Source organism: Hyla sarda, chromosome 1 (assembly GCF_029499605.1).
Source record: "Hyla sarda isolate aHylSar1 chromosome 1, aHylSar1.hap1, whole genome shotgun sequence".
In the NCBI taxonomy this organism is placed as follows: domain Eukaryota; kingdom Metazoa; phylum Chordata; class Amphibia; order Anura; family Hylidae; genus Hyla; species Hyla sarda.
Window position 1 is genome coordinate 126,956,252 of NC_079189.1, and position 24,599 is coordinate 126,980,850.

Consider the following 24,599-nt stretch of genomic DNA (forward strand, 5'->3'; position numbering starts at 1 on the left):
ATCTGTAATTATCTCTATATCTGGCAAAAATGAAAGCAGTATATTTTTAGATTTTAGATTTTTGAACTTTCTTATTACCCTAAAGGCATTAGATCCTGAAGAGAACATACATTTGAAGGACAAAATCTTAACAAAAAATTATGTATCTGCATATGAAAAGGCGCTGAAAAAAGAATTTTTTGACTGGGTTCAAAAAGGACACAATACAAAGGTAAGATAATATATTGATGTATTAGGCTGGGTTCACATATATTGCTCTCCGGCATAGTTTCCCTCCGGCGTGCACCGGAGAGAACCTGATGCTAGAACTGATGCCATTCATTTGAATGGGACAGTTGACAATCATCTTGCGTCCCAATTTTGACACCGGATGGTTGGACACGCCAGACAGCACCGGACAGGAACAATCCATTGCCAGAAACAATGGACGCCGAATGCCAAACAACTGATGGCAACTGATGCATGTTGTCATCAGTTGCGTCATCAGTTGCATCGAGATTTATGCTGAGTTCACCTGTGCCGGATGCTGGACATATGTGAACCCAGCCTTACCACAAAATAAATATTTGCCTATGTCTATACAAAAAATCATCACATGAATACTCTGTACTGATCTTGTGGATGTTTGTCCAAACTTCCTCATGTGCTCAAGTACTAGACAAGCTGAAGACAGAGACTAGGGGTATCACTGAGATTTTTTTTTTTAATACTGTAATACCCCTTTAACAGAATCCAAAAGGTAATACATTAGTAAATCTATTGGATGTCACAAAGAGCTCTAGAAATCAGTTGAAATGCAAGTAACTGCCAAATAACTTTTTAAAACCTCTTTACATAGTGATTAAAGGGTTGTAGTCATTAAAAATAACTTTCAACATGTTGCTCAGACATCTGGAATCTGCTTGCAAAATCTTTGAGAGATTTGGAAACAATCGAGCATAAAGGTGATTTTTACATTACCCTATTCTTGTTCAGGTTGTCGTACGCTAATAACTCAATTATGAATTATGAATTATGGTCATAAAAATATTAATTATGAAAAATTAAAAATTATCAAAATTATTAAAAATATCAAAATTATGACCTAGTGAATTGTAGACAAAGCCAATCAATACAATTCACATCTGAGTCCGACTGTTTCCTCAGATATCAAGTTATTTTTATGATGGGATGACATTAACGCTTAAAGGGTTACTCCGGCGCTAAGATATCTTATCCCTTATCCAAAGCATGTTCGTTCCAGGTCTGATTACTAGCGATCACGGGGCCTGGAGCATTGTGACGTCACGGCTCCACCCCTGTGTGATGTCACGCCCCACCCCCTCAATGCAAGCCTATGGGAGGTGGCGCACAGGTATTATAAAAGTATGCAGATTTATTGGTTATAAGGTTATAAACATAAATGAGTAACAAACACAATGATATATGCAAATGAATATCAATTAGATATATTAGTAAACATTACATGCTTGTTAATTGACTACATATAGAAGAACAATACATGTGAGTAGTAAGTATCTTGTTACAATAAAACAAAAGCTGCTAGGTTAGGAATATCATATATGAAAAAGGTTACATCTCACTCTATCCAGAGGAACCTCATCATATCAAGATGGGCAATATCTAATCATAGACATATCAATATGGAATGCTAAAAACACTCCCCGCCCCCTTCTTACCAACTACATATCACATGATTCCAAGAATGAGCAAATCCATCTAAGGATATAAACATGGAAGAACTATGATATACTTCCACCCCATTCTGGACTATTTTCTGTACATGATCTTGGTAAGACATAAGGACAAATAACAGAGTTTTATGATCTCGCTAGACTATATTTTAGAAGGAAGAACTTGAAGCAAGTTTCCTGTGTGGGAAATATACTTATAACACTTAGTTTGGCGAGTATGAATTCTATCAATGTCTAAGCAATTATTTAATGCTTTGATAGATTATGAGTCCTGATTCTTCTGCAGGTAGAATGAAGTCTCACAATATCCTAAAACTATAATCTCAATATGGAGATAGTTAATTATTTAATTTAATTAATTTATTCACCAATCTAAATGGTATATTTCCATCCACATTATCCAAATTGGTCTTAATTAAATGGAATACAATTTTTGTGTCTTTTACCAAGTCTATGTAAGAACCTCGCTTCTGCTTTGAGGAACACTGAACGATCCATCTCATCATCATGGATAGCCATTGGTCTGGTACCCTTTGATCAGTCCGTCTTGCTGGGCTCTCACATGGCTTTCCCGCCTGGTCTTTCCTGTGTCTTTGTGTGTTCTCTACAGCCTACAGTCTACAGTTCAGTACCATCCCTAACATCTGGTTTACCAGACTTTTTAATTAGTTAGACCCATCCTCCTAAATTGGAATTCCCCAATGAATGTAGGTTGGGCGTGTACAAATCGTTATGACTATAACATCATTATAATACCCAGAATGCATTGAGCATATCACCCATAATGCTTTTCCTGTCAGTGTAATGTCAACTACCCATACGCTAGGGGGTGCTATTGCATAAGCAATTAGCATCATTACCATTATCAATATCAATTACCAATATCATGGTGGTCTCTTTCACACAGACGTGTGCATCTCTCTGTCTTAACAGACTCTCTATCTAAACAGCCATAAATATCTAAAGAGACAACAAGTATTCTACTCCCAGACTGGCACTTGTATAGGAGAACTTTAGAATACACTGTGGTCTATTTAGAACATACACAAAATGGCCAACATCATGCTATTAAACATGTAAACATAGTGATTCATTTTTGGGGTGTATAATTAGCATGACAAGGTATTGTGTGGTAGTGCAGCTCAGCCTCACTTCTGTGGAGCTGACCTGCAGTAATAGACAAAATCCATGGACTGGTGTGACACTGCTTTTGGAAGAAAGTGGCTATATTTTTCTAATCCTCTAAAACCACAGTAAGTACTGTATCTATAGGTGCGTGTATCTATATATGATTGAAAATATTTTATGTTTTAAAGGTTTCAGAAGTGCTGGAAAGCCTTAAACCTAACACACCATCTAAGGTAGAGTGTATTGAATATTTTCCTTTGCTTGTTGAAAAACTACACAGGATTGACAAACTTCCTGCTATTTTTTTTGCGTGAGTATATATTTATTATTTAAACATAAACTACTGGATATCAAAAGTCAATTAATATTTGAAAGCCATATGTTGTCAACATTACATAGCATAAAAGTGTTTTCTAGGAGAAGAATAGTGATGGCTCATTCTTAGGATAGGCTACTATTACCGGATCTGAGGGATGAAGCTGTCAACACCCGATCTGTTCATTGAGTGCAGTGTACTCTTGTTTTTTAACGTCTCAGTTAGTTAACAAGGAAGAAGGGGATGTCTATCCCATGAACAGATTTAAAAGCTATGGACACATTTCGATGTATTTTTCATTGCATTGTACTTATTACTGTTTAAAAAAAAACATTATCAAAAATTTTAATATTGTTCACTGCTAACCAACTATATTATATTTATACTTGAAGTCGACACGTGCCTTGGATGTTATAGTCCTATGTACTTCAGTAACACCATATGTCTTCTTTTTCTTTTTTATCTGTTGTATTTGTTATAAATTGAAAAAAAAAAAAACCTCTTCAAAATAAGACTGCTTTCACACCATATTATTGTTCCGTTTAGGAACTTCTGTCAGAAGTTTCGTCACTATTTCGGGGGAAACCGGCCGTTACAAAACCCCTGACGGCCGGGACTAAATCACTTTGCAGCCTATGGGGTTTTGTAACTGCCCGTTTGCACCCGTTATGCCCGTAATTCATTATGGACGTGATACAGTGACGGGACATCGTGGCGGAAACATGACTGCAGTAATTTTTCCGCCACGATGTCCGTCACTGTATCACGTCCGTACTGAATTACGGGCATAACGGTGCAAACGGGCAGTTACAAAACCCCATAGGCTGCAATTTGATTTAGTCCCGGCCGTCAGGGGTTTTGTAACGGCCGGTTTTCCCCGAAATAGTGACAAAACTTCTGACGGAAGTTCCTAAACAGAACAATAATATAGTGTGAAAGCAGTGTAAACAATTATACAAGAAAAAATTTTAGTTTCTCTTCTGCAGCCCACATATTTGTACATATAGTGTAGACTGTCTATAGTGTTATTAACCTCTTAAGGACACAGGGTTTTTTCATTTTTTAACTTTTGTTTTTTCCTCCTCACCTTTTAAAGATCAGAACGCTTTCCATATTCCAGCTACAGACCTATAAGACAGCTTGTTTTTTGCACCACCAATTTTACTTTGTAACAACATCAATCATTTCCCCACAAAATCTATGGCAAAACAAAAAATATATATATTTGTGGGACAAAAGTGAAAAAAAAACTAACCATTTTGTAAATTTTGGGGGCTTCTGATTCTTCATAGTGCACTTTTCGGTAAAAATGACACCTTTAATTTATTCTGTAGGTCCATACAATTAAAATGATAAGCATAATAGGTTTGATTTTGTTCTACTTTTTGCATGGAAATTTGTATGTTTAATATTGTCCTCTTCTGACCCCTATAACTTTTTTTTTCTTTATACAGGGATATGTGAGGGCTAATTTTGTGCGCTGTGATCTTTAGTTTTTATCGGTACCATTTTTGTTTTGATGGGTCTTTTTAATCACTTTTTATATATTATTTAGGGTATACAAAGTGACCACAAATACACAATTATAGACTTTGGTATTTTTTACGTATACGCCATTCACCGTTTGTTTTAATTTACATAATATTTTAATAATTTTGACATTTACACATGCGGCAATACCAAATATGTTTATTTTTGTTAAATAATTTTTAACCCCTTAACGACGCAGAACGTATATTTACGTCACCGCCGCCTCCCGTTATGTGAAGCGCGCTCAGGGGCTGAACGCGCTTCATACCCGGCAGGTCCCAGTTGCTATCAGCAACCAGGACCCTCGGCTGATGTCCCTTATTAATTCTTTAGACGCCCCAATCAGTTGATTGCGACGTCTAAAACAGAAGAAAACTGTTGCTGGTTATTTCAGTGGGTTTGGGACCACCGCAGTGAAATTGCAGTGTCCCAAACAGCTGAGAGGACAGTGGGAGGCTTCTTACTTGCTTGCCGCTGTCCGATCGTCACTTTGCTGCTCCATGCCTGAGATCCAGGCTGGAGCAGCAGAGCACCGATAACATTGATCAATGTTATGCTATGGCATAGCATTGAACAGTGTATGCAATCCAAGGATTGCATGTAATGGTCCCTTATGGGGACTAAAAAAAGTGTAAAAAAGGTTTTTTTTAAGTCAATAAATGTGATTTAATAAATCAGTAATAAAAGTTTTAATCACTACCCTTTTCCCATAAAAAAAAAAAATATATATATATAAGCAAAAATAAACATGAGGTATCGCCGAGTGCGTAAATGTTGGAACTATAAAAATATAATGTTAATTAAACCTCATGGTCAAAGGGGTACACGTAAAAAAAAATTCCATAGTCCAAAATTGCGTATTTTTGGTCACTTTGTATACCCTAAAAAAAATTATCAAAAAGTCCCATCAAAACAAAAATGATACTGATAAAAACTTCAGATCACAGCGCAAAAAATGGGCCCCATACATCCCTGTATATTGAAAAATAAAAAAGTTATAGGAGTCAGAAGATGACAATTTTACACATACTAATTTTGGTGCATGTATTTATAATTTTTTGGGAAAGTAGAAAAACAAAATCAAACCTATAAAAATTAGGTATCCTAATAACCGTATGGACCTACAGAATAAAGATATGGTGTCACTGCATAGAATCGGAAGCCCCCAAAATTTACAAAATGGTGTTTTTTTTTCCAATGTTGCCCCACAAATATTGTTTTCTGGCTTTGCCATAAATTTTGTGGCGAAATGATGTCATTACAAAGTACATGTCACGCTCCGCGCTCCGGCCACCTGCATCGGCCGCAAGCGCATTGTTCCCTTGTCCCCAGCTGCCTTTCACTCACCTCTCTCCCCTGCTGCCTCCGCTGTGTCTCAGCTCCGGCGCACATGTCCCCGTCCCAAAAACAGAAAAATGGTGTCCTTAACCTCTTCGGGACGCAGGGCGTATGCATACGCCCTGCATCCTGAGTCCTTAACGACATAGGGCATATGGATACTGATATCGTTCAGCAGGCATCCCGGCATATCACCCAGGGGGGTCCTGAGACCCCCCCATGTCGGCGATCATGGCAAATCGCAGATCAATTCAGATGTCAGTGACAGCCCCGATCATCCTAAGGGATAGGAGCGAGGTTGCAGTGGTGCCACCTCCTCCTATCCCCTGCCATTAGTCAGCAATGACTTCTGACCAATGGCCATTGAAGGCGGGGGATTACCATGGAAACCCCCCACTCCGACCACCCCTGTATGTCGGGCAGAACGGGGGGAGAAGATGGCGGCCGGTACCTGGGGAGAAGATGCGGAGGGGACCGCTGATCATCGGTGGCATCAGCGGAGATCAGCGGCGGAGGTAGGGAAGCAACAGCGCGGAGCATCAAGGAAGGTGGCAGTAAAGCAATATTAGCGGATCCACTAAAATAAAGTAGAATATGTCACGAAAAAACAATAAGAATAATCGGTAAAAGCATCTTAGAGTTATTAATGCATAAATTTACAGTGGTCAGAATTGCAAAAAATGGTTCTGTCCTTAAGGTGAAAATGAGCTGCATCCTTAAAGGGTTAAGGGGTTAAATGGGAAAAGAGGGGTGATTCAAACTTTTTTTAGGGAAGGAGTTAAATCACATTTATTAACTTTTTCTTAACAATTTTTACACAAATTTTTAGCCCAAATAGGGGACTATTACATGAAATCTTCAAATTGCATTCACTATACAATGCATTCATAGCATTGATCAGTGTTATTAGTGCTCTATTGCTCTAGTCTGCCATGGCTGACTGAAGCACAGGAGTAGGCGAGAAAGCAGGTAAGAGCCTTCCTGCCATTCTCTGAGCTGATTGGGACACTACGGTTTCACTGAGCACCCAGGATCGTTTTTTTTTTAATATTTTAGACGCCTCCATATCTGTCAATTAGTAAACAGTACAAGTATTTCAGTTCAATTTTCCAGTGCACAACAACTCCCAGTTCTTCAAGGAAAAATAGAAAAATAATTTGATCTTTTGTGTACTCATTAAATATACATTAAATGCACACCGTTTTCACTGTCTATATTGCTATATTTTTTTTGCGCATTTCCATTTTTTGTGTTTTTTGCGTACTTTTTGATAGAAGTTTACTGTGGAACTCTATATGACTGTGTACGGTAGAGCTGATTATGCAGTGTACAACGATTTATCAACTGCGTCTTTAATGTTTACATGCACAAACTTTGTGCAAGTCCCGATTAAATTGCGCAAATATACACCATCTAGGAGGAAACGTAAAAAGCTGTCAGAATCTGTCCAGCAATATGTAATACAGATTTAGCCATAACACACAACCTAGGTCAATATCAAGTTTTACGAAGACTCGCGCCCTGAAACAGCCAACACAATACAGATGCAATCAGAGCATCATAGACATAGAGTTGCACAATCTATACTTTATTATAGAAGTGTTGTGTCAGCTTCAGGTTCCAGGGTGTGAGTACTGGGCACATAAGATAGATGTCGAGCTAGAAAACTTCAGAGAAAATGAGGACGTAGAGGAGAAAGTACAGATGTACAGAGATATACGAGTTAAAAAATCTGCTATATTTTGGATAGAACATTGAATTAAGTCTGAAAAAATTATATCTTGTGAGTGACTAATAAAATCTTGACTTTCAATGTAATCTTTCTTTAGATTTAAACTAAATTTAGTGGAAAATTTAGCAAAAACGCTGAATGAGCATCTAAATGATAAGAGACAAATGAAATGGACTGAGGAGGAGAAGAAGAAAATCCAGAAACTTCAAGCAAAAGCAGAAAAATTGGAAAAAAGTCTTCAGTAAGTCTTGTGTCAAAGGTTTTATACCATGAAGTATGTGGTCATTATGCATCACAGAGTGGTATCAAGGTGATTTTAGTGTGCTTGCCGCTGTTATAGAACCCTCTCCATGGTGCACAGCTATTTCTCATTCTCCCCATTTCAGGGACAATACCAGAGCTGGGCTGTCTGCCAGTAGTACACATGCAGGACTTATTTTCTCTTACTTCTCTGGCCGATCCCAGGACAGCATATGCCATAACATAGTACTGGTAAAAGTGCACTGGATTAAATAGGCTAGCGCAGTACTGGGGGTAATTTATACAATAAACTACTAAAGATATAATTGAAGGAAGGAAGAAGCGGTTACAAGTGGGTATGCAAGGAGCTATAAGGCTAGGTTCAGACTACGGAATTGTGAATGGAATTGTGAATGGAATTTCCGCCTGCAATTTCAAAAAAGGAATTGCAGGCGGAAAATCCGCTTGCTAAAATGTATAGTGTAGTGAACGGGTTTCCATTCACAAATTCACACTTCGGAATTTGTGAAGCGGAATTTGTGAATGGAAAATCCGCTTGGAAATTTCCGCCTGAAGAATGGGATTGCTCTTTCTTCAGGCGGAAATATCCGCGGAACACATTGCAGTCTATTGGAGACTACAGTGTCCGCGCGGTCCTAGCACCAACTGATTCAGTCAGCGCTGGCCACACTCGGAATCTTCGGGCAGAAATTTGATGCCCGGAGATTCCGTAGTCTGAACCTAGCCTAAGTGCAGAAATGAAAGAAACAGCAGCGGCACAGCAAGGAAGGGGATCCAATAATATATGAACTGCTGCTGCTAACAGGCTAAAGGGAGGGGGAAATTACACTGCAGCACAGTGGGCAGTCAACAGTAGGTATACTGCTCTTTCCACAAGTGACAGCTGTCCTTATCTTTATTAATGGTATCGGGTCGGATCGGCCCTCTGCAAAGCAATCACGTGGAGACAATTCATTGTCATGACAGCCTGAGGTCTGTGCTTGGCCTAAATGGCTGCCATCAGTGACCTGCTACTAGCAGAATATCAATTTGAATGGATGAATGTAGTATTACTACTATAGTATAACATTGGCTGATTAAAAAAAAAAATAAACATGTTTGTTCAACACTTGTGGAAATGTCCAAACTGTTAAAATATAATCCTGCATGGTAAACAGTGTAAACAAAAAAAAAAAAATGCCAGAATTTCATTTTTTCTGTCAACTACAACTACACATCACACATCACAGCACAAATTAAGAGTCCTTACACAACTTTGTAGACTGAAAACTAAAAAAAGTTATATGGGTTAGAATATGGCAATTTAAAAACTTTTATTTTAAGTAGTGTGATGACTCGCTCATGCAAATAGGTGTGGTTGCAGTATAGAGACAAGGAAACAGGTCTTTTCAAATCAAAGGTCAGTGCTTTATTTATACTTGGCACACAGCAAACAGTCTTTAAATGCAGAACCAAGGAAAATGTAACAAAAGTCCACCTGTATTCCTTAGGTGTTTGTTCACACCTGGGTCCATGCCATGCGGCATCAAGCAAGTCTTTTTCAGGCCTCCAGGCAGACTGTTCCCCAGCTTCCAACCTTGGAGCAAACGCACGGAGGAATTCCACATACAGCTCTCTCTGCCAGTGTGAGCTGCAACTAGCAAATCCCTCTCAGCTGGTGAAACAGGTTGCCTTTAAGGCCAACAAAAGGCAGCCTGGATTGTGGGGAATAGCCCCCTGCCAGCACTTGACCATTCCACATAAGAGCCGTCCTGGATTGGCCTTGCAGCCATACTATGGCCATAGTATCAGTCTGCATCGCAGCACAGACACTGAATAAATACCGGCTCTTACTTAACCAAAGCCAGGAGCCTTGGTGACACATAATGCCCATCCACCACGATGCCTTTCACCTTCTCACCTGAGGGGGTGAACAATTGTGCAACAGTGGACTCGTGATAGAGCATCGGCGTTGCCTAGCAAATGCCCCGCTCTGTGTTCAACCATGAACTTAAAATTCTGTAGCCACAGAAACCACCTGGTGACCCTGGCATTTTTGTCCTTGGCCTGGCACATCCACTTAAGGGGGGAATGATCCATTACGTGATGAAACTTCCTGCCCAACAGATAAAAGCAAACTTAATGGTCAGGTACTCTCTCTCCACTATATTATACCTGGTCTCTGCCGGGGTCAGTTTGCAGCTAAGAAAGACAACGGGATGCTCTTCCCTGTCTACTTCCTGGGAGAGTGCAGCACCGAGACCTACCTCAGAGGCATCGGTCTGTACCAAAAATTACCTTTTGAAGTTGGGTGTCACCAACACCGGAGACCCACATAGGGCTGACTTCAAAGCGGAAAACGCCTGCTCTGCCTGTTCGTTCCAACGCACCATGACGGACATGCGTCCCTTCAGGATGTCTGTTAAGGGTGCAGCCACTGTAGCAAAATGGGGGATGAATCTCATATAGTAACCCACCATTCCTAGGAACGATTTCACCTGTCGGGTAGTGACAGGTCGGGACCAATTTCGGATGGCCTCTATTTTGTTTACCTGGGGTTTGACAACTCCATGCCCAATGACTTCCTAAGGGAGTCTACCACTGCCTGTACTTTAGGAAGGTGACTTTCCTAGTCTGTACTGTGGATGATGATATTATCCAGATAAGCTGAGGCATACCGACGATGTGGCCGCAGTACAATATCCATTAGCCTTTAAAATGTAGCGGGAGCACCATGTAAACCAAAAGGTAACACCTTGTACTGAAACAAACCTTCTGGTGTGACATAGGCTGTTTTCTCTTTGGCAGTCTCTGTCTAGGGCACCTGCCAGTACCCTTTGGTGAGGTCCAAAACTGAAAAAAACCGAGCCTGTCCTAGCCTTTCAATAAGTTCGTCAACTCGGGGCATGGGATATGCATCAAACTTGGACACCTCATTATGTTTGCGGAAATTGTTACAGAACCGCAACGTACCATCTGGCTTGGGTATTAAGACTATCGGGCTGGCCCACTCACTCTTTGATTCCTCAATGACATCCAGTTTTAACATCTGCTGTACTTCTTCCGAGATGGCTTGTCGCCGCGACTCAGGTACCCAGTATAGTTTCAACCGTATTTTTAACTTGGTTTCAGCGACAACATCATGGTGGATGACAGAAGTACGTCCAGGAAGGTCTGAGTATGCATCGGTGTTCCAACTGACGAACTCCCTGGCCTCCTGAGTCTGTGCAGAGGAAGGCTGTCAGCAATTTTCACTGTGGCAACTGCTTCCCTTGCACCAGACTGAGGGACAGGAAACTCCACCCCTAACAAACCTGGCCGGGCTCTGTCATCCATACTAGTCTCCCTATCTTTCCAAGGTTTCAACAAGATTACATGGTACACTTGCTCTGGCTTCCTTCGCCCAGGCTGGTGTACCCTGTACGTCCCCTCCCCTACCTTTTCAATCACTTTGTAGGGACCCTGCCACCTAGCCAGAAATTTACTGTCGACCGTTGGTACCAGAGCCCGAACCTGATCTCCCGGTTTAAAATTCCGAACCCGTGCCTGGCAATTATAAACTCTGCTTTGAGCTCGCTGAGGTGCCTCCATATATTCCTTAACTAAGGGCAACACTGTTTTCATCCGTTCCTGCAACTGAGTGACATACTCAACTACACTTTTGTGTGGTGTGGGCTGTTGTTCCCACGCCTCTTTAGCTATGTCTAACAGACCACGTGGATGTCTGCCGTATAGCAGTTCAATGGGCGAGAACCCAGTAGAAGCCTGGGGCACTTCTTGCACTGCGAACATGAGATAGGGCAGCAAAAGATCCCAATTTTTTCCATCTCTAGCCACCACCCGCTTGAACATATTTTTTTAATGATTGGTTAAACCTTTCTACCAGGCTGTCCGTCTGAGGGAAGTACACGGAGGTCCGTAGCTGTTTACCTGCAGTAACTTACTGAGCTCTTTCATTACCTTTGACATAAACCGGGTGCCCTGGTCAGTCAGTACCTCTTTAGGTAAGCCCACTCGGGAAAACATCTCCATTAGCTCTTTAGCTATAAGTTTGGCCAAGGCATGTCGGAGAGGAAGCGCCTCGGGATACCGAGTCGCATAATCCAGGACTACCAGGATATGTTGGTGCCCCCTAGCGGATTTTGGCAATGGGCCGACCAAATCCATAGCGATCTGCTCAAATGTAACCTCGATAATTGGGAGAGGGACCAGGGGACTACGGCAATGTGGCTGGGGGCTAGTGATTTGGCAGGTTGGGCAGGATTCACAATACCTTTCGACCTCTTTATACACACTGGGCTAGTAAAAGCGCTGCAAAATTCGGTCCTGCATCTTCTGCTGGCCCAGGTGCCCCCTAGAACATGCTGATAGGCTAACTCTAACACCAGCCTCCAATATGCTTTAGGCACCACCAATTGTTCCACATTCTCACCCCGGATTTGGTTTACCTGGTACAGCATCCCTTGGTGGACCACAAAACCGGGGTATACAGTCTCAGCTCCCTGTTGTTGTGGTGCACCTTCAACAATTAAAACATTTTCCTAGGCCCGAGATAGAGTCGGGTCCTGGTGCTGTGCTGTACCAAAATTTTCTACTGTAACCTTGAGGTCTGCTAACTCTGGTCCTGACGGCACATCCTCCACATCTCCTACCTGTCACGATTCGGCTAGCTGGATGTGGATCCTCTGTCAGCGAGGGATTGGCGTGGACCGTGTCGGTGAACCGGTTCTAAGATGCTACTGGTATTCGCCAGAGCCCGCCGCAAAGCGGGACGGTCTTGCTGCGGCGGTACCAACCAGGTCATATCCACCAGCAACGGCTCAACCTCGCTGACTGCTGAGAAGGCGCGGGACAGAAGGACTAGGCAGAGGCAAGGTCGGACGTAGCAGAAGGTCGGGGCAGGCGGCAAGGTTCGTAGTCAATATGGATAGCAGAAGATCTGGAAACACAAGCTTTGGACAACACTAAACGCTTTCACTGGCACAAGGCAACAAGATCCGGCAAGGAAGTACAGGGGAAGTGAGGTAATATAGCCAGGGAGCAGGTGAAAGCTAATTAGACTGATTGGGCCAGGCACCAATCATTGGTGCACTGGCCCTTCAAATCTTAGAGAGCTGGCGCGCGCGCGCCCTAAGGAGCGGAGCCGCGCGCGCCAGGACATGACAGCCGGGACAGGTGAGTGACTTGGGATGCGATTCGCGAGCGGGCGCGTCCCGCTATGCGAATCGCATCCCCGCCGGCAATGTCAGTGCAGCGCTCCCGGTCAGCGGGTCTGACCGGGGCGCTGCAGAGAGAGAGACGCCGCGAGCGCTCCAGGGAGGAGCAGGGACCCGGAGCGTTCGGCGTAACAGTACCCCCCCCCCTTAGGTCTCCCCTTTTTTTTGTCCGGCAATTGCTTCACATGGGACGAGGACACTGGGAGCGATTGTAGGGTTTCCTCAAAGGCAGGCAGTACAGCAGGAGTGGGAATGGGGAGGGAGGGCAGAGGGTGAAGCTTGGCACGGGGCAGGGTGTCACCAGGACGGGGGCTATGAGGAGGCACGGCACAGTCCTGATAGGCCTTGGGGAGACCAGGCACAGGAGGAGACACTGAGGCCCGACAGACGGGACTGGGAGCAGAGGTGAGGCATTTCTTACGGCAAGCAGAACCCCAATTCTTGATCTCCCCGGTGGTCCAGTCAAGGGTAGGAGAATGATGCTGGAGCCATGGCAGACCGAGGAGGACTTCAGAGGTACAGTTGGGAAGGACGAACAATTCAATCTTTTCGTGATGGGGTCCAATGCACATTAAGAGGGGTTCTGTGCGGTAACGCACAGTACAGTCCAACTTCACTCCGTTGACCGAAGAAATGTAGAGGGGCTTGACGAGACGGGTCACCGGGATGCAAAATTTATTCACCAAAGAGTCCAGAATAAAATTTCCAGAAGCACCAGAGTCCAAGCAGGCCACGGCTGAGAGGGAGGAGTTGGCTAAAAGAGAAATCCGCACGGGCACAGTGAGACGTGGAGAAGCAGAGTTCGTACCAAGGGATGCCACACTCACGTGAGCTGGGTGCGTGCGTGCGTTTCCTAGACGTGGAGGACGAATAGGGCAATCCACCAAGAAATGTTCAGTACTAGCGCAGTACAGACATAGATTTTTTTCCCTACGGCGAGTCCTCTCTTCATGGGTCAGGCGAGACCGATCCACTTGCATAGCCTCCTCGGCGGGAGGCACAGGCGTAGATTGCAAAGGATACTGTGGGAGAGGTGCCCAGAGATCAAGGTCTTTTTCCTGGCGGAGCTCCTGGTGTCTCTCAGAAAAACGCATGTCAATGCGGGTGGCCAAATGGATAAGTTCTTGCAGGTTGGCAGGAATCTCTCGTGCGGCCAGCACATCCTTGATGTTACTGGATAGGCCTTTTTTAAAGGTCGCGCAGAGAGCCTCATTATTCCAAGATAATTCGGAAGCAAGAGTACGAAATTGGATGGCGTACTCGCCTACTGAAGAATTACCCTGGACCAGGTTCAGCAAGGCAGTCTCGGCAGAAGAAGCTCGGGCTGGTTCCTCGAAGACACTACAGACTTCAGCGAAGAAGGACTGGACTGTGGCTGTGGCAGGATCATTGCGGTCCCAGAGCGGTGTGGCCCAAGACAAAGCCTTTCCAGATAGAAGACTCACTACGAACGCCACCTTAGACCGTTCTGTAGGAAATTGGTCCGACAACATCTCCATATGCAGGGAACATTGAGACAAAAATCCACGGCAGAGTCTAGAGTCCCCATCAAATTTGTCCGGCAGGGACAAGCGGAGGCTAGGAGTGGCCGTCGCTGCGGAGGAGGTGCAGGAGCTGGCGGAGGAGATGGTTGCTGCTGTAGCAGTGGCAGAAGTTGCTGTAACGTGGCGGTCAACTGCGACAGCTGCTGTCCTTGTTGGGCGATTTGCTGCGATTGCTGAGCGACCACCGTGGGAAGGTCAGCGAGACTTGGCAGCGGCACCTCAGCGGGATCCATGGCCGGATCTACTGTCACGATTCGGCTAGCTGGATGTGGATCCTCTGTGTCAGCGAGGGATTGGCGTGGACCTTGTCGGTGGACCGGTTCTAAGATGCTACTGGTATTAACCAGAGCCCGCCGCAAAGCGGGATGGTCTTGCTGCGACGGTAGCAACCAGGTCGTATCCACCGGCAATGGCTCAACCTCGCTGACTGCTGAGAAGGCGCGGGACAGAAGGACTAGGCAGAGGCAAGGTCGGACGTAGCAGAAGGTCAGGGCAGGCGGCAAGGTTCGTAGTCATTATGGATAGCAGAAGATCTGGAAACACAGGCTTTGGACAAAACTAAACGCTTTCACTGGCACAAGGCAACAAGATCCGGCAAGGAAGTGCAGGGGAAGTGAGGTAATATAGCCAGGGAGCAGGTGGAAGCTAATTAGACTGATTGGGCCAGGCAACAATCATTGGTGCACTGGCCCTTTAAATCTTAGAGAGCTGGCACGCGCGCCCTAAGGAGCGGAGCCGCGCGCGCCAGGACATGACAGCCGGTGGCCGGGACAGGTGAGTGACTTGGGATGCGATTCGCGAGTGGGCGCGTCCCACTATGCGAATCGCATCCCCGCCGGCAATGTCAGTGCAGCGCTCCCGGTCAGCGGGTCTGACCGGGGCGCTGCAGAGAGAGAGACGCCGCGAGCGCTCCGGGGAGGAGCAGGGACCCGGAGCGCTCGGCGTAACCCTACCATTACCCTCAGTGGAGACGACACCTCCTCCTCCACCGTAGTGGTAGTCACCCCAACTGCCGTTGTTTCTGAATCGGGTTCCCAGGGTTCCGGGATCACACCTGAGTAGGGCCAGTCTATTGGGGACACCCCTGCCTCGCAGGTCTGGGGAACTTTTGTCTGGGGCCACAGAGACATGAACCCTGGAAAGACTCTCCCAACTATTATCTCATACGGCAACTTCGTGGCAACGGCCACCTCATGAGACCAGCAGCCAGTTGCTGTTGACAAAGTCACCAAGGCAGTTGGATAGTCTTTTAAGTCCACGTGTATACACAGTACTCCAGCCTGTCGTCCTGTGTACTCCATGGGCAGCACCAGGTTGGACCTCACTAAAGTCACCATGCAACCTGAATCAATCAGGGCCACCACGACAGTATTTCCCACCCTACCTGGCAGAGATGATCAGAGTCAGCTGCCCTGGAAACACCTGTGGCACACAGTCTCTGGGCATACAGGGACAGGCGGAGTGCGTAGTTGGTGTCCATAAGTTCTTCCCACTGGGAACCACTAGCCCTAACATGTCCCGGTTGTTGACACGCCCAACACATGTTATCCGAGGGGGTCATCTTGGGGATTGCTGACCGTACAGCTTTCCAGGCTTTAGGGGCGTTCCGGGTCATCACTACCGCTTGTAGTGCCATTACATGCTGCAGTAACAGCTGGTTGGTTTCCTGCTGGTGCTTGTTGGCCTCCATGAGTTCTTTTATAACAGCCTCCATTTTGGCAACACTACGGTCAGTGGAACACTGCTTTGCCTTGTCTCACTGGAGAAAACACTCCCATCGTACTGACAGTCCCTTGTCGGCAGGTTTGTTGCCCCTCGCAACAACTCCAACGGGTTCTCCCAGGCTTAGTTCTTGGCAACAGCATGCTGCAACACAATCGTTGACCTCACTGCGTAGCCCGCATCCTCCATCAAATGTGATGACTCGCTCTTGAAAATAGGCGCGGTTGCAGTATAGAGGTAAGGAAAAATAAATTTTCAAATCAAAGTTCAGTGTTTTATTCACACTTGGCACACGGCAAACAGTCTTTAAATGCAGAACCAAAGAAAACATAACAAAAGTCTACCTGTATTTCTTGTTGTGTTTGATCACACCTGGATCCATGCCATGCGGCATCAAGCAAGTCTTTTCCAGGCCTCCAGGCAGACTGTTCACCAGCTTGCAACCTTGGAGAAAACCCAGGAAAGAACTCCACATACAGCTCTCTCTGCCAGTGGGAGCTGCAACTAGCAAATCCCTCTCAGCTGGTGAAACAGGTTGCCTTTAGCGAAATTAATAAATTATAATAATGATAAAATAATAAACAAAAACATAATAAAATCAATACATTCCTTTTTTTTTGATGAAAAATTGCTACACCGCCGAGTAGCTGATTTTCCCACCAACAGTCCGCACTGATTGACTGCTATTGCCGCCGACTCCAGGAACCCGTTCCACTACCTCCCGGAAAGGTAGGCTGCCGCGAAGCAGGAGGTCTCTCCCAGGCACGTTTGGCTCCAGACTTTCTACTACTGCCACCTTGCTGACTGCCAACCATGCTACAACCTTGCTGGCTCAGCTGGTGCCTCACAGGCAACCTGCAACCCCCTTCTCCTGATGAAGCCCTTCTGCACCCGGCTCCCAAGTGTGATCTGCTTCCTAGCGTAGGAAGCGGCGGATGTCTCCTCTACTTCAGGGCTGGGCAGTAGCTGCTGACTGTCCTCTAGATCGTCCTCACTAAATAGTGGAGCTGAACCCACAGCATAAGATACTTCTGTGGGGGAGGGAACACCATAGGACACGGGCAATGGGAGGACAGGGACTGCTTGTGGGCCATGTTAAGAGTTGTGTCTGAGGAACCCACCGACTGTTGACTGGGGGTGTCAGATATCACTTGTGAGGAAGTGGATGACCTTGAGACTTTAACAGGTACAAAATAGTACACTACTTAGATGTACGTATGTGGTATACACTTATGAGGGAAGAAAAATGCACTGCAGTACGCTTAAAAAATTTATTTGTGTGCAACTCCAGCCGGGGAGTACTTTTGCCTGGCCTCTCACAGTATCTAGGCCCTTGAGACTTTAACAGGAACAAAATAGTATACCACTTAGATGTATGTATGTGGTATACACTTATGAGGGGAGAAAAATGCGCTACAGTATGCTTAAAAAATTAAAATTATTTGTGGGGGGGGCACTTTCCTCGAATCTGGTCTTTTATGTGCTCATGGAAGAAAGCATATATACGGAACTTGTATATAGTGTACACAGTTGGGTAAAGAAGTAGGATGCAATATAAATTAAACAATGATATATTTATTAGTATATAATGTCTATGGCATCTGCCTGCAGGGCCCTTGCAGCAGTGCCAGTAGATATATGATATATAAAATTTATAAAATCCAAATAAAATAAAACGTGTAAAAACTTGTATAGATAATACAAATAAAGATACAGACTAGTCTGTATTGTACAATCTTGATAATAGGCAGCCTTTGTGAGTGTAATCTCATAAGAAAATTGAAAATCTTATGCAGTAGTTGTGAAAATATACAAAGTTTGGTGGTTGCAGGACAGTGTTGCTCACCTGTCCTGACGTGATCCCATGGTGCCCTCGCCACTTTCCCACTGCGGCTTCCGAAACGAATGCCTGGTCCCTTCCTGGAGTGGCGAGTCATCAGCGCCAGTGAGCCAGGGGAGGGAGAGGTCTGCTTGCCTGCATAGCAATGTAATGCTTCATGTGCTATGTGCACCAGGAAGGTCTGCGTGTCTTGTAGTCTGGTTCATTCGCTGTGCGCACCGGGAGGCTGGGAAGTGTTGCGGCTGTCTGTAGATTGTTGAATACAGTGGGTGTTGTGGCGAGACGCGTTTTGAGATCGGCTGGATCTCTTTTTCACACTGCTATTAAAAAAGAGATCCATCTGATCTCGAAACGCGTCTAGCCACAACACCCACTGTATACAGCAATCTACAGACAGCCGCAGCACTTCACAGCCTCTTGGTGCGCACAGCGCATGAACCGGACTACAAGACACGCGTACCTTCCGGGTGCGCATAGCCCATGAAGCATTACATCACGTTGGCTAGCAGGCCTCTCCCTCCCCTGGCTCACCGGAGCTGATGACTCGCCACTCCAGGAAGCAACCAGGCGTTCGTTTCGGAAGCCGCAGTGGGTAAGTAGCGAGAGCACCGTGGAATCACATCAGGACAGGTGAGCAACACTGTCCTGCAACCACCAATCTTTGTACATTTTCACAACTACTGCATAAGACTTTCAAATCTCTTTGAGCCACACCGATTACATAATTCACGGACTCTACCCACTGGACTACAGAGTGTATGATATTACGCTCACAAAGGCTGCCTATTATCAAGATTGCACAATACAGACTTTCTTCAAGCAAGGGCCCTGAAGGCAGATGCCATAGACATTATATACTAATAAATATATCATTGTTCAATTTATATTGCATCCTACTTCTTTACCCAACTGTGTACACAATATACAAGTTCCACATATGCTTTCCTCCATGAGCACATAAAAGACCAGAACCAGAACGTGCCCCCCCCCCTCCTTTTTCATATAATCGTCTTTTCAGGTCACATAGGTTACGTGACCTTACACATTAGTATTCATCTGGCATAATAGAGTTTTCAACCTGCTTTTGTGGTTAGAGCTACCTCTCCTTTTGTATCTCTTAAAAAAGTATTTGTGCACAACACCAGCAGTACACACCAGTGCTGCAGCACACAGTTGCTGTGTACTACACCCAAAATTGCACCTCAATCTCACTCCCTTCCCTATCAGTACTTCTAGGCAGGATTTGTGCTTGAGGTGAATTGCTGCTGTTCTGTGCAACACACTTTGCAACACATTGCTCTCTTTCCCTCTCTGTAATAGAATGCTGTAGACAGTGACTGGGACGTGACTCGCTGCAGTAAGAATGCTTTTCTGTGAAACACACACTGCTCTCTGTCCCTCTCTCTGTGCAGCAGAACACTGACTGGACTAGGAGGTGAATCGCTGCTGGAGAAAAGCTTTTCTGTGAAACACACAGCACTGTCTGCCGTTATTTATCGCTCTCCAGTGAAAGGCTGAGGTGACTGGCTGCAATATAGCTGCCGATTATATAGAGCTGTGACATCACAGGGGTGACTGGCTGCTGATAGGTTGCACGCTGCATGTGATTCAGGGTCATCCCGCCCACCCTTGTTCCCACCTTCCCAGGATTCCTTGCCCCATGTCCTTACATGTGGATCCACCATTTTAGATGCCCTGGAGCCTGGACCTCACTAAATGGAGTTTAATGAAGCGATTTGCGTGATAGAATCGCGGCGATATTCGCATTCCTTGCGAATAAAATTTTTCCTTAAATTCGTAACAAATTCTGATTCGTCAGATTCGGTTCACTCCTCTTTAATTGTAAGTATAAAATATATTAGTAGTAGTAAAACATGATAAAAACTATACAAATTGTGTACATATGCAGTTGTACTGATTTGGAGAATACAGGTAACATGTCAGTTTAATCGCATGGTGAATAGCATGAAAGAAAATAATTTTATTTTTGGTTTTACCATATATGTTACAGCAAAACCAAGGATATCATTACAAAGTACAATTAATTCCATAAAAAAGCAAGCCTTCTTAGGGTTCCGTAGATGAAAAAATAAGAGTTATGGAGAAAACAACAACAACAATCCCCAAATTTCCTGTTTTAATTCTATGTACTGTATATTCTGTACATTTCTATGGATATTTATTCTTATTTTGCTGTCAATCTAAGATTTTTGCTGTGTCTAAAATATTGTAAACATGCATTGATCGATATATAAAATCAATGTTTTTTTTATTTAGGGCAACAGAAACAGAAAAAGGATCTTCAAGGTAAAGTCAAGATTTACATTCATTTTACACTATTTACACAGGTATTTACTCTCATTATTCTACATGCAAAAAACACTCATAATAATTTGAGAGGAGGCGAACTGAACCTGTAGAACTTGAGTTAGGGCAGAACCTTCAGTTTTGCTAAAACCCGAACTTCAGGCGGTTTGGCTAGAACTCGAACTTGGGGCCATTCGGTTGGGCAGAACCTGATAAAACACATCAGACACATGGCAGAAAGGAGAAGGGTTCACATGGCCTCAGGGACTGTCATAATGCCTTAAGAACAACTATCCCCGCCCATCGGGAGGCAGCATAGGGGTGGTGTCAAAGCCACTATAAAAGCCTATGCTCTTAGCTTCAGCAGCCATTTTAGAGATAGCAGGTGTTAGATGAAGATCTCTGTAAAGGACACTAAGCAGTGAACAACACAGACAGAAGTAGAACCACATATGCATAATAGTTGTAGTAAAGCAACAGAGGCTGTTCTGCATTTGTTCTGTCAGTGCAAAATCTGTTTTAAATAGAAGATAAATGGGCACTGTCAGATTCAAAAACTTTTTATATGTTGTACATCTTGACAAAACATTAACATTTCTAATACACTTCATAAGAAAATTTTTGTTTCTTTTCTTTTTTTTTTTTTTTTTTAAATCAAGGCTTATAAAATAATGGCTTTGTCCTAGCTGAAGCACGGGCATGGACAAAGTCCAGCAAGTTAGGGTGGGTTAGCATTCCTCTGTGCTCTCTCCTGTCTGATACAAAACTGATTAACTTTCTGGAACCAGTTGATTTGAAAACTTTTTCCCACCGGAGTACACCTCTAACACCAACAAGCAACTTCCAACAACCAGGGATACTTAATGCAGCTTTATTTTAGGGAACATAAGCCTAAAAAATCTGCTAGTGCATTAAAGAAGCTGTTAGTCACCATGGGTTACTGCATATCGCCATAACTGACCTTAAAACACTTTAACCCTTAAGGACCACAGGTTTTTCCGTTTTTGCACTTTCGTTTTTTCCTCCTCACCTTTTAAAAATCATAACCCTTTCAATTTTGCACCTAAAAATCCATATGATGGCTTATTTTTTGCGCCACCAATTCTACTTTGCAGTGATATCAGTCATTTTACCCAAAAATATATGGCAAAATGGAAAAAAAATCATTGTGCGACGAAATTGAAGACAAAATGCCATTTTGTAAATTTTGGGGGCTTCCGTTTCAACGAAGTACATTTTTCGGTGATAATGACACCTTATCTTTATTCTGTAGGTTAATACGATTAAAATGATACCCTACTTATATAGGTTTGATTTTGTCGTACTTCTGTAAAAAATCATAACTACTTGCAGAAAAATATATACGATTAAAATTGTCATTTTCTGACCCCTATAACTTTTTTATTTTACTGCTTATGGGGCGGTTTGAGGGCTCATTTTTTGCGTCGTGATCATATTTGTATTGATCGGACTTTTTGATCACTTTTTATTCATTTTTTCATGATATAAAAAGTGACCAAAAATACGTTATTTTGGACTTTGGAATTTTTTTTGCGTGTACGCCATTGCGGTTTAATTAATGATATATTTTTATAGTTCGGAAATTTATGCACGCGGCGATACCACATATGTTTATATTTATTTTTATTTACATGGTTTTTTTTTTATGGGAAAAGGGGGGTGATTCAAACTTTTATTAGGGAAAGGATTCAATTACATTTATTAACTTTTTTTGCAGTGTTATAGCTCCCATAGGGGGCTATAACATGGCACACACTGATCTTATACCCTGTTCACTGCAAAGCCATATCCATAGTGTAATCAGCGGTCGATTGCTCAAGCCTGCATCGCAGGCTTGGAGCAATCAATCGCCAAAGGGACACGCCGGAGGAAAGGTAAGAGGACCTCCGCTCGTGTCCCAGCTGATCGGGACACCGCATTTTCACTGCGGTGGTCCCAATCAGCCCCACTGAGCAGCCGGGCAGCCTTCACTTTCGTTTTAGACGCGACGTTCAACTTTGAACGCCGAGTCCAAAGGGTTAATAGCGCGCATCACTGCGATCGCTGCCGCGCGCTATTAGCCCCGGGTCCTGGCTTCAGATATATGGCGGGACCGACCCGATATGACGCTAGGTCACCGCGTGACCCCGCGTTATATCGCGGGAGCCGGCCAAGGACGTAAATATACGTCCTTGGTCGTTAAGGGGTTAAAACTGCTTAAATACATTCCTAGCAGTGTTAGACAGGGCATTGGAGCTTTAAGGCAGTGTTATAAACATGTTTAGGGGCTTATTTCATTGCCTGTTTGCAAGAAATTAGTTTAACCAGAACTGAACATTCCGCAAAAGTTCAGCGAGTCTGAACTTTTCAAAACTTTGCTCTTCTCTGATTTGTTGTCCATGTTTTATATTTCTACAGAGCTACACAAGAAAAAATATCCTGAATAGCTGTTATCTATTATTATTTTATATCAGCACTGTTTCATTTGTAGATGTTGTTCTATTTCTTGTCTGCCAAATTCTTAGATGTTAAAAGAGTAGTCTCATGGACAAAAGATATAAGTTTTTATCCTTTAATATTTGACATTTGTGACTACCTTTCTATGTGTCAAGTACTTATTCCAATATTATTAACAGAATGTTGAGTAAAAGTGAAGACCTGGAGGTCAAGCAGGCCAATTATGACAGTTTACAGAAAAAGATTTCAAAGTTTGATGAAATTCCATCCGATTGTACTTATGCTGATGTCAAAGCTGTGGACAAAGAGGTAATACACCATTGAGAAGCAAAAGACATGCCTAGGCTAGTAGGATTTAGAGTATATCTATTAATACCGTAAACAAGAAAAACACAATACCAGTATTGCTATTTTTAGTTACTTTGCATCACAAAACATAAAATACAAAGCAGTCAAAAAGGCCTGCCTACAAATGTTACTTATAACAACTAGAGTTCATTATGCAAAAAATGAGCCCTAACATGGTGCAGTAGACAAAACAATAAAAACGTTGTAGGAGTTTGGCAAAGCAGTTAAAAAAAGTTTATTATTTATTTAGCTTTAAAAACATAATAAAAACATAGAAAAACTGGGCATAATTCTAGTCATGCTGACTTGCAGATTAATGCTAACATGTCAGTTTTACAAAATGGAGAGTGACATAGAAACAAAACCCTTCAAAAACAGCTGAATTGTGGTGTTTTTTTCTCTCCTAGATTTGACCACATACATATTTTTCCTTGTTTTACAGTACAATATGGGGTAAAATAAAGAACGCAATTACAAAAAACAATTGGTCCTGAATAAAAAAAAAGCCCTCATACTACTCTATTAGTGAAAAAAAATGTTAGAAAAATTTAGAAGGTAAGGAAGAAGAAAAAAAAATGACTAGTCTTTTTGTTTTTAGTTATTTAAGGGGTCGTGAAGGCAGCTTTATTAGAAAACCAACTTAGGGTGGGTTCACACTACGTTTTGTCCCATACGGGAGCGCATACGGCAGGAGGGAGCTAAAAGCTCGCGCTCCCGTATGTAACCGTATGCGCTCCCGTATGCCATTCACTTCAATGAGCCGACCGGAGTGAAACGTTTGGTCCGGTCGGCTCATTTTTGCGCCGTATGCGCTTTTACAACCGGACCTAAAACCGTGGTTGACCACAGTTTTAGGTCCGGTTGTAAAAGCGCATACTGCGCAAAAATGAGCCGACCGGACCGAACGTTTCACTCCGGTCGGCTCATTGAAGTGAATGGCATACGGGAGCGCATACGGTGACATACGGGAGCGCGAGCTTTTAGCTCCCTCCTGCCGTATGCGCTCCCGTATGGGACAAAACGTAGTGTGAACCCAGCCTTAGGAGTATCAGCAGAAAGGTAGATAGACAGCCTATGGATTGTTCTCATTAGTTCATAACCACCCATTCATGTTCTAAGACTCCATATGTAGTAAGGCACGAGCTTACATGTGAACCATGAAAATTTTCTTTTTTTTTTTTCAAACA

The 24,599-nt window shown here is 43.6% G+C and overlaps 1 protein-coding gene across 2 annotated transcripts in view; it reads left to right on the plus strand.

Annotated features, from left to right (window-relative positions):
* Window positions 1-24,599, plus strand: part of DDX60 (DExD/H-box helicase 60) — a 222,710-nt gene that overhangs the window by 135,641 nt on the left and 62,470 nt on the right. For both annotated transcript variants that reach the window (XM_056561070.1, XM_056561079.1), the window contains 5 exons: window positions 86-211; window positions 3,011-3,132; window positions 7,836-7,979; window positions 20,578-20,607; window positions 23,244-23,373. In XM_056561070.1, coding sequence (XP_056417045.1) covers window positions 86-211; window positions 3,011-3,132; window positions 7,836-7,979; window positions 20,578-20,607; window positions 23,244-23,373 — 552 coding nt within the window. The remainder of the gene's footprint in view (window positions 1-85; window positions 212-3,010; window positions 3,133-7,835; window positions 7,980-20,577; window positions 20,608-23,243; window positions 23,374-24,599) is intronic.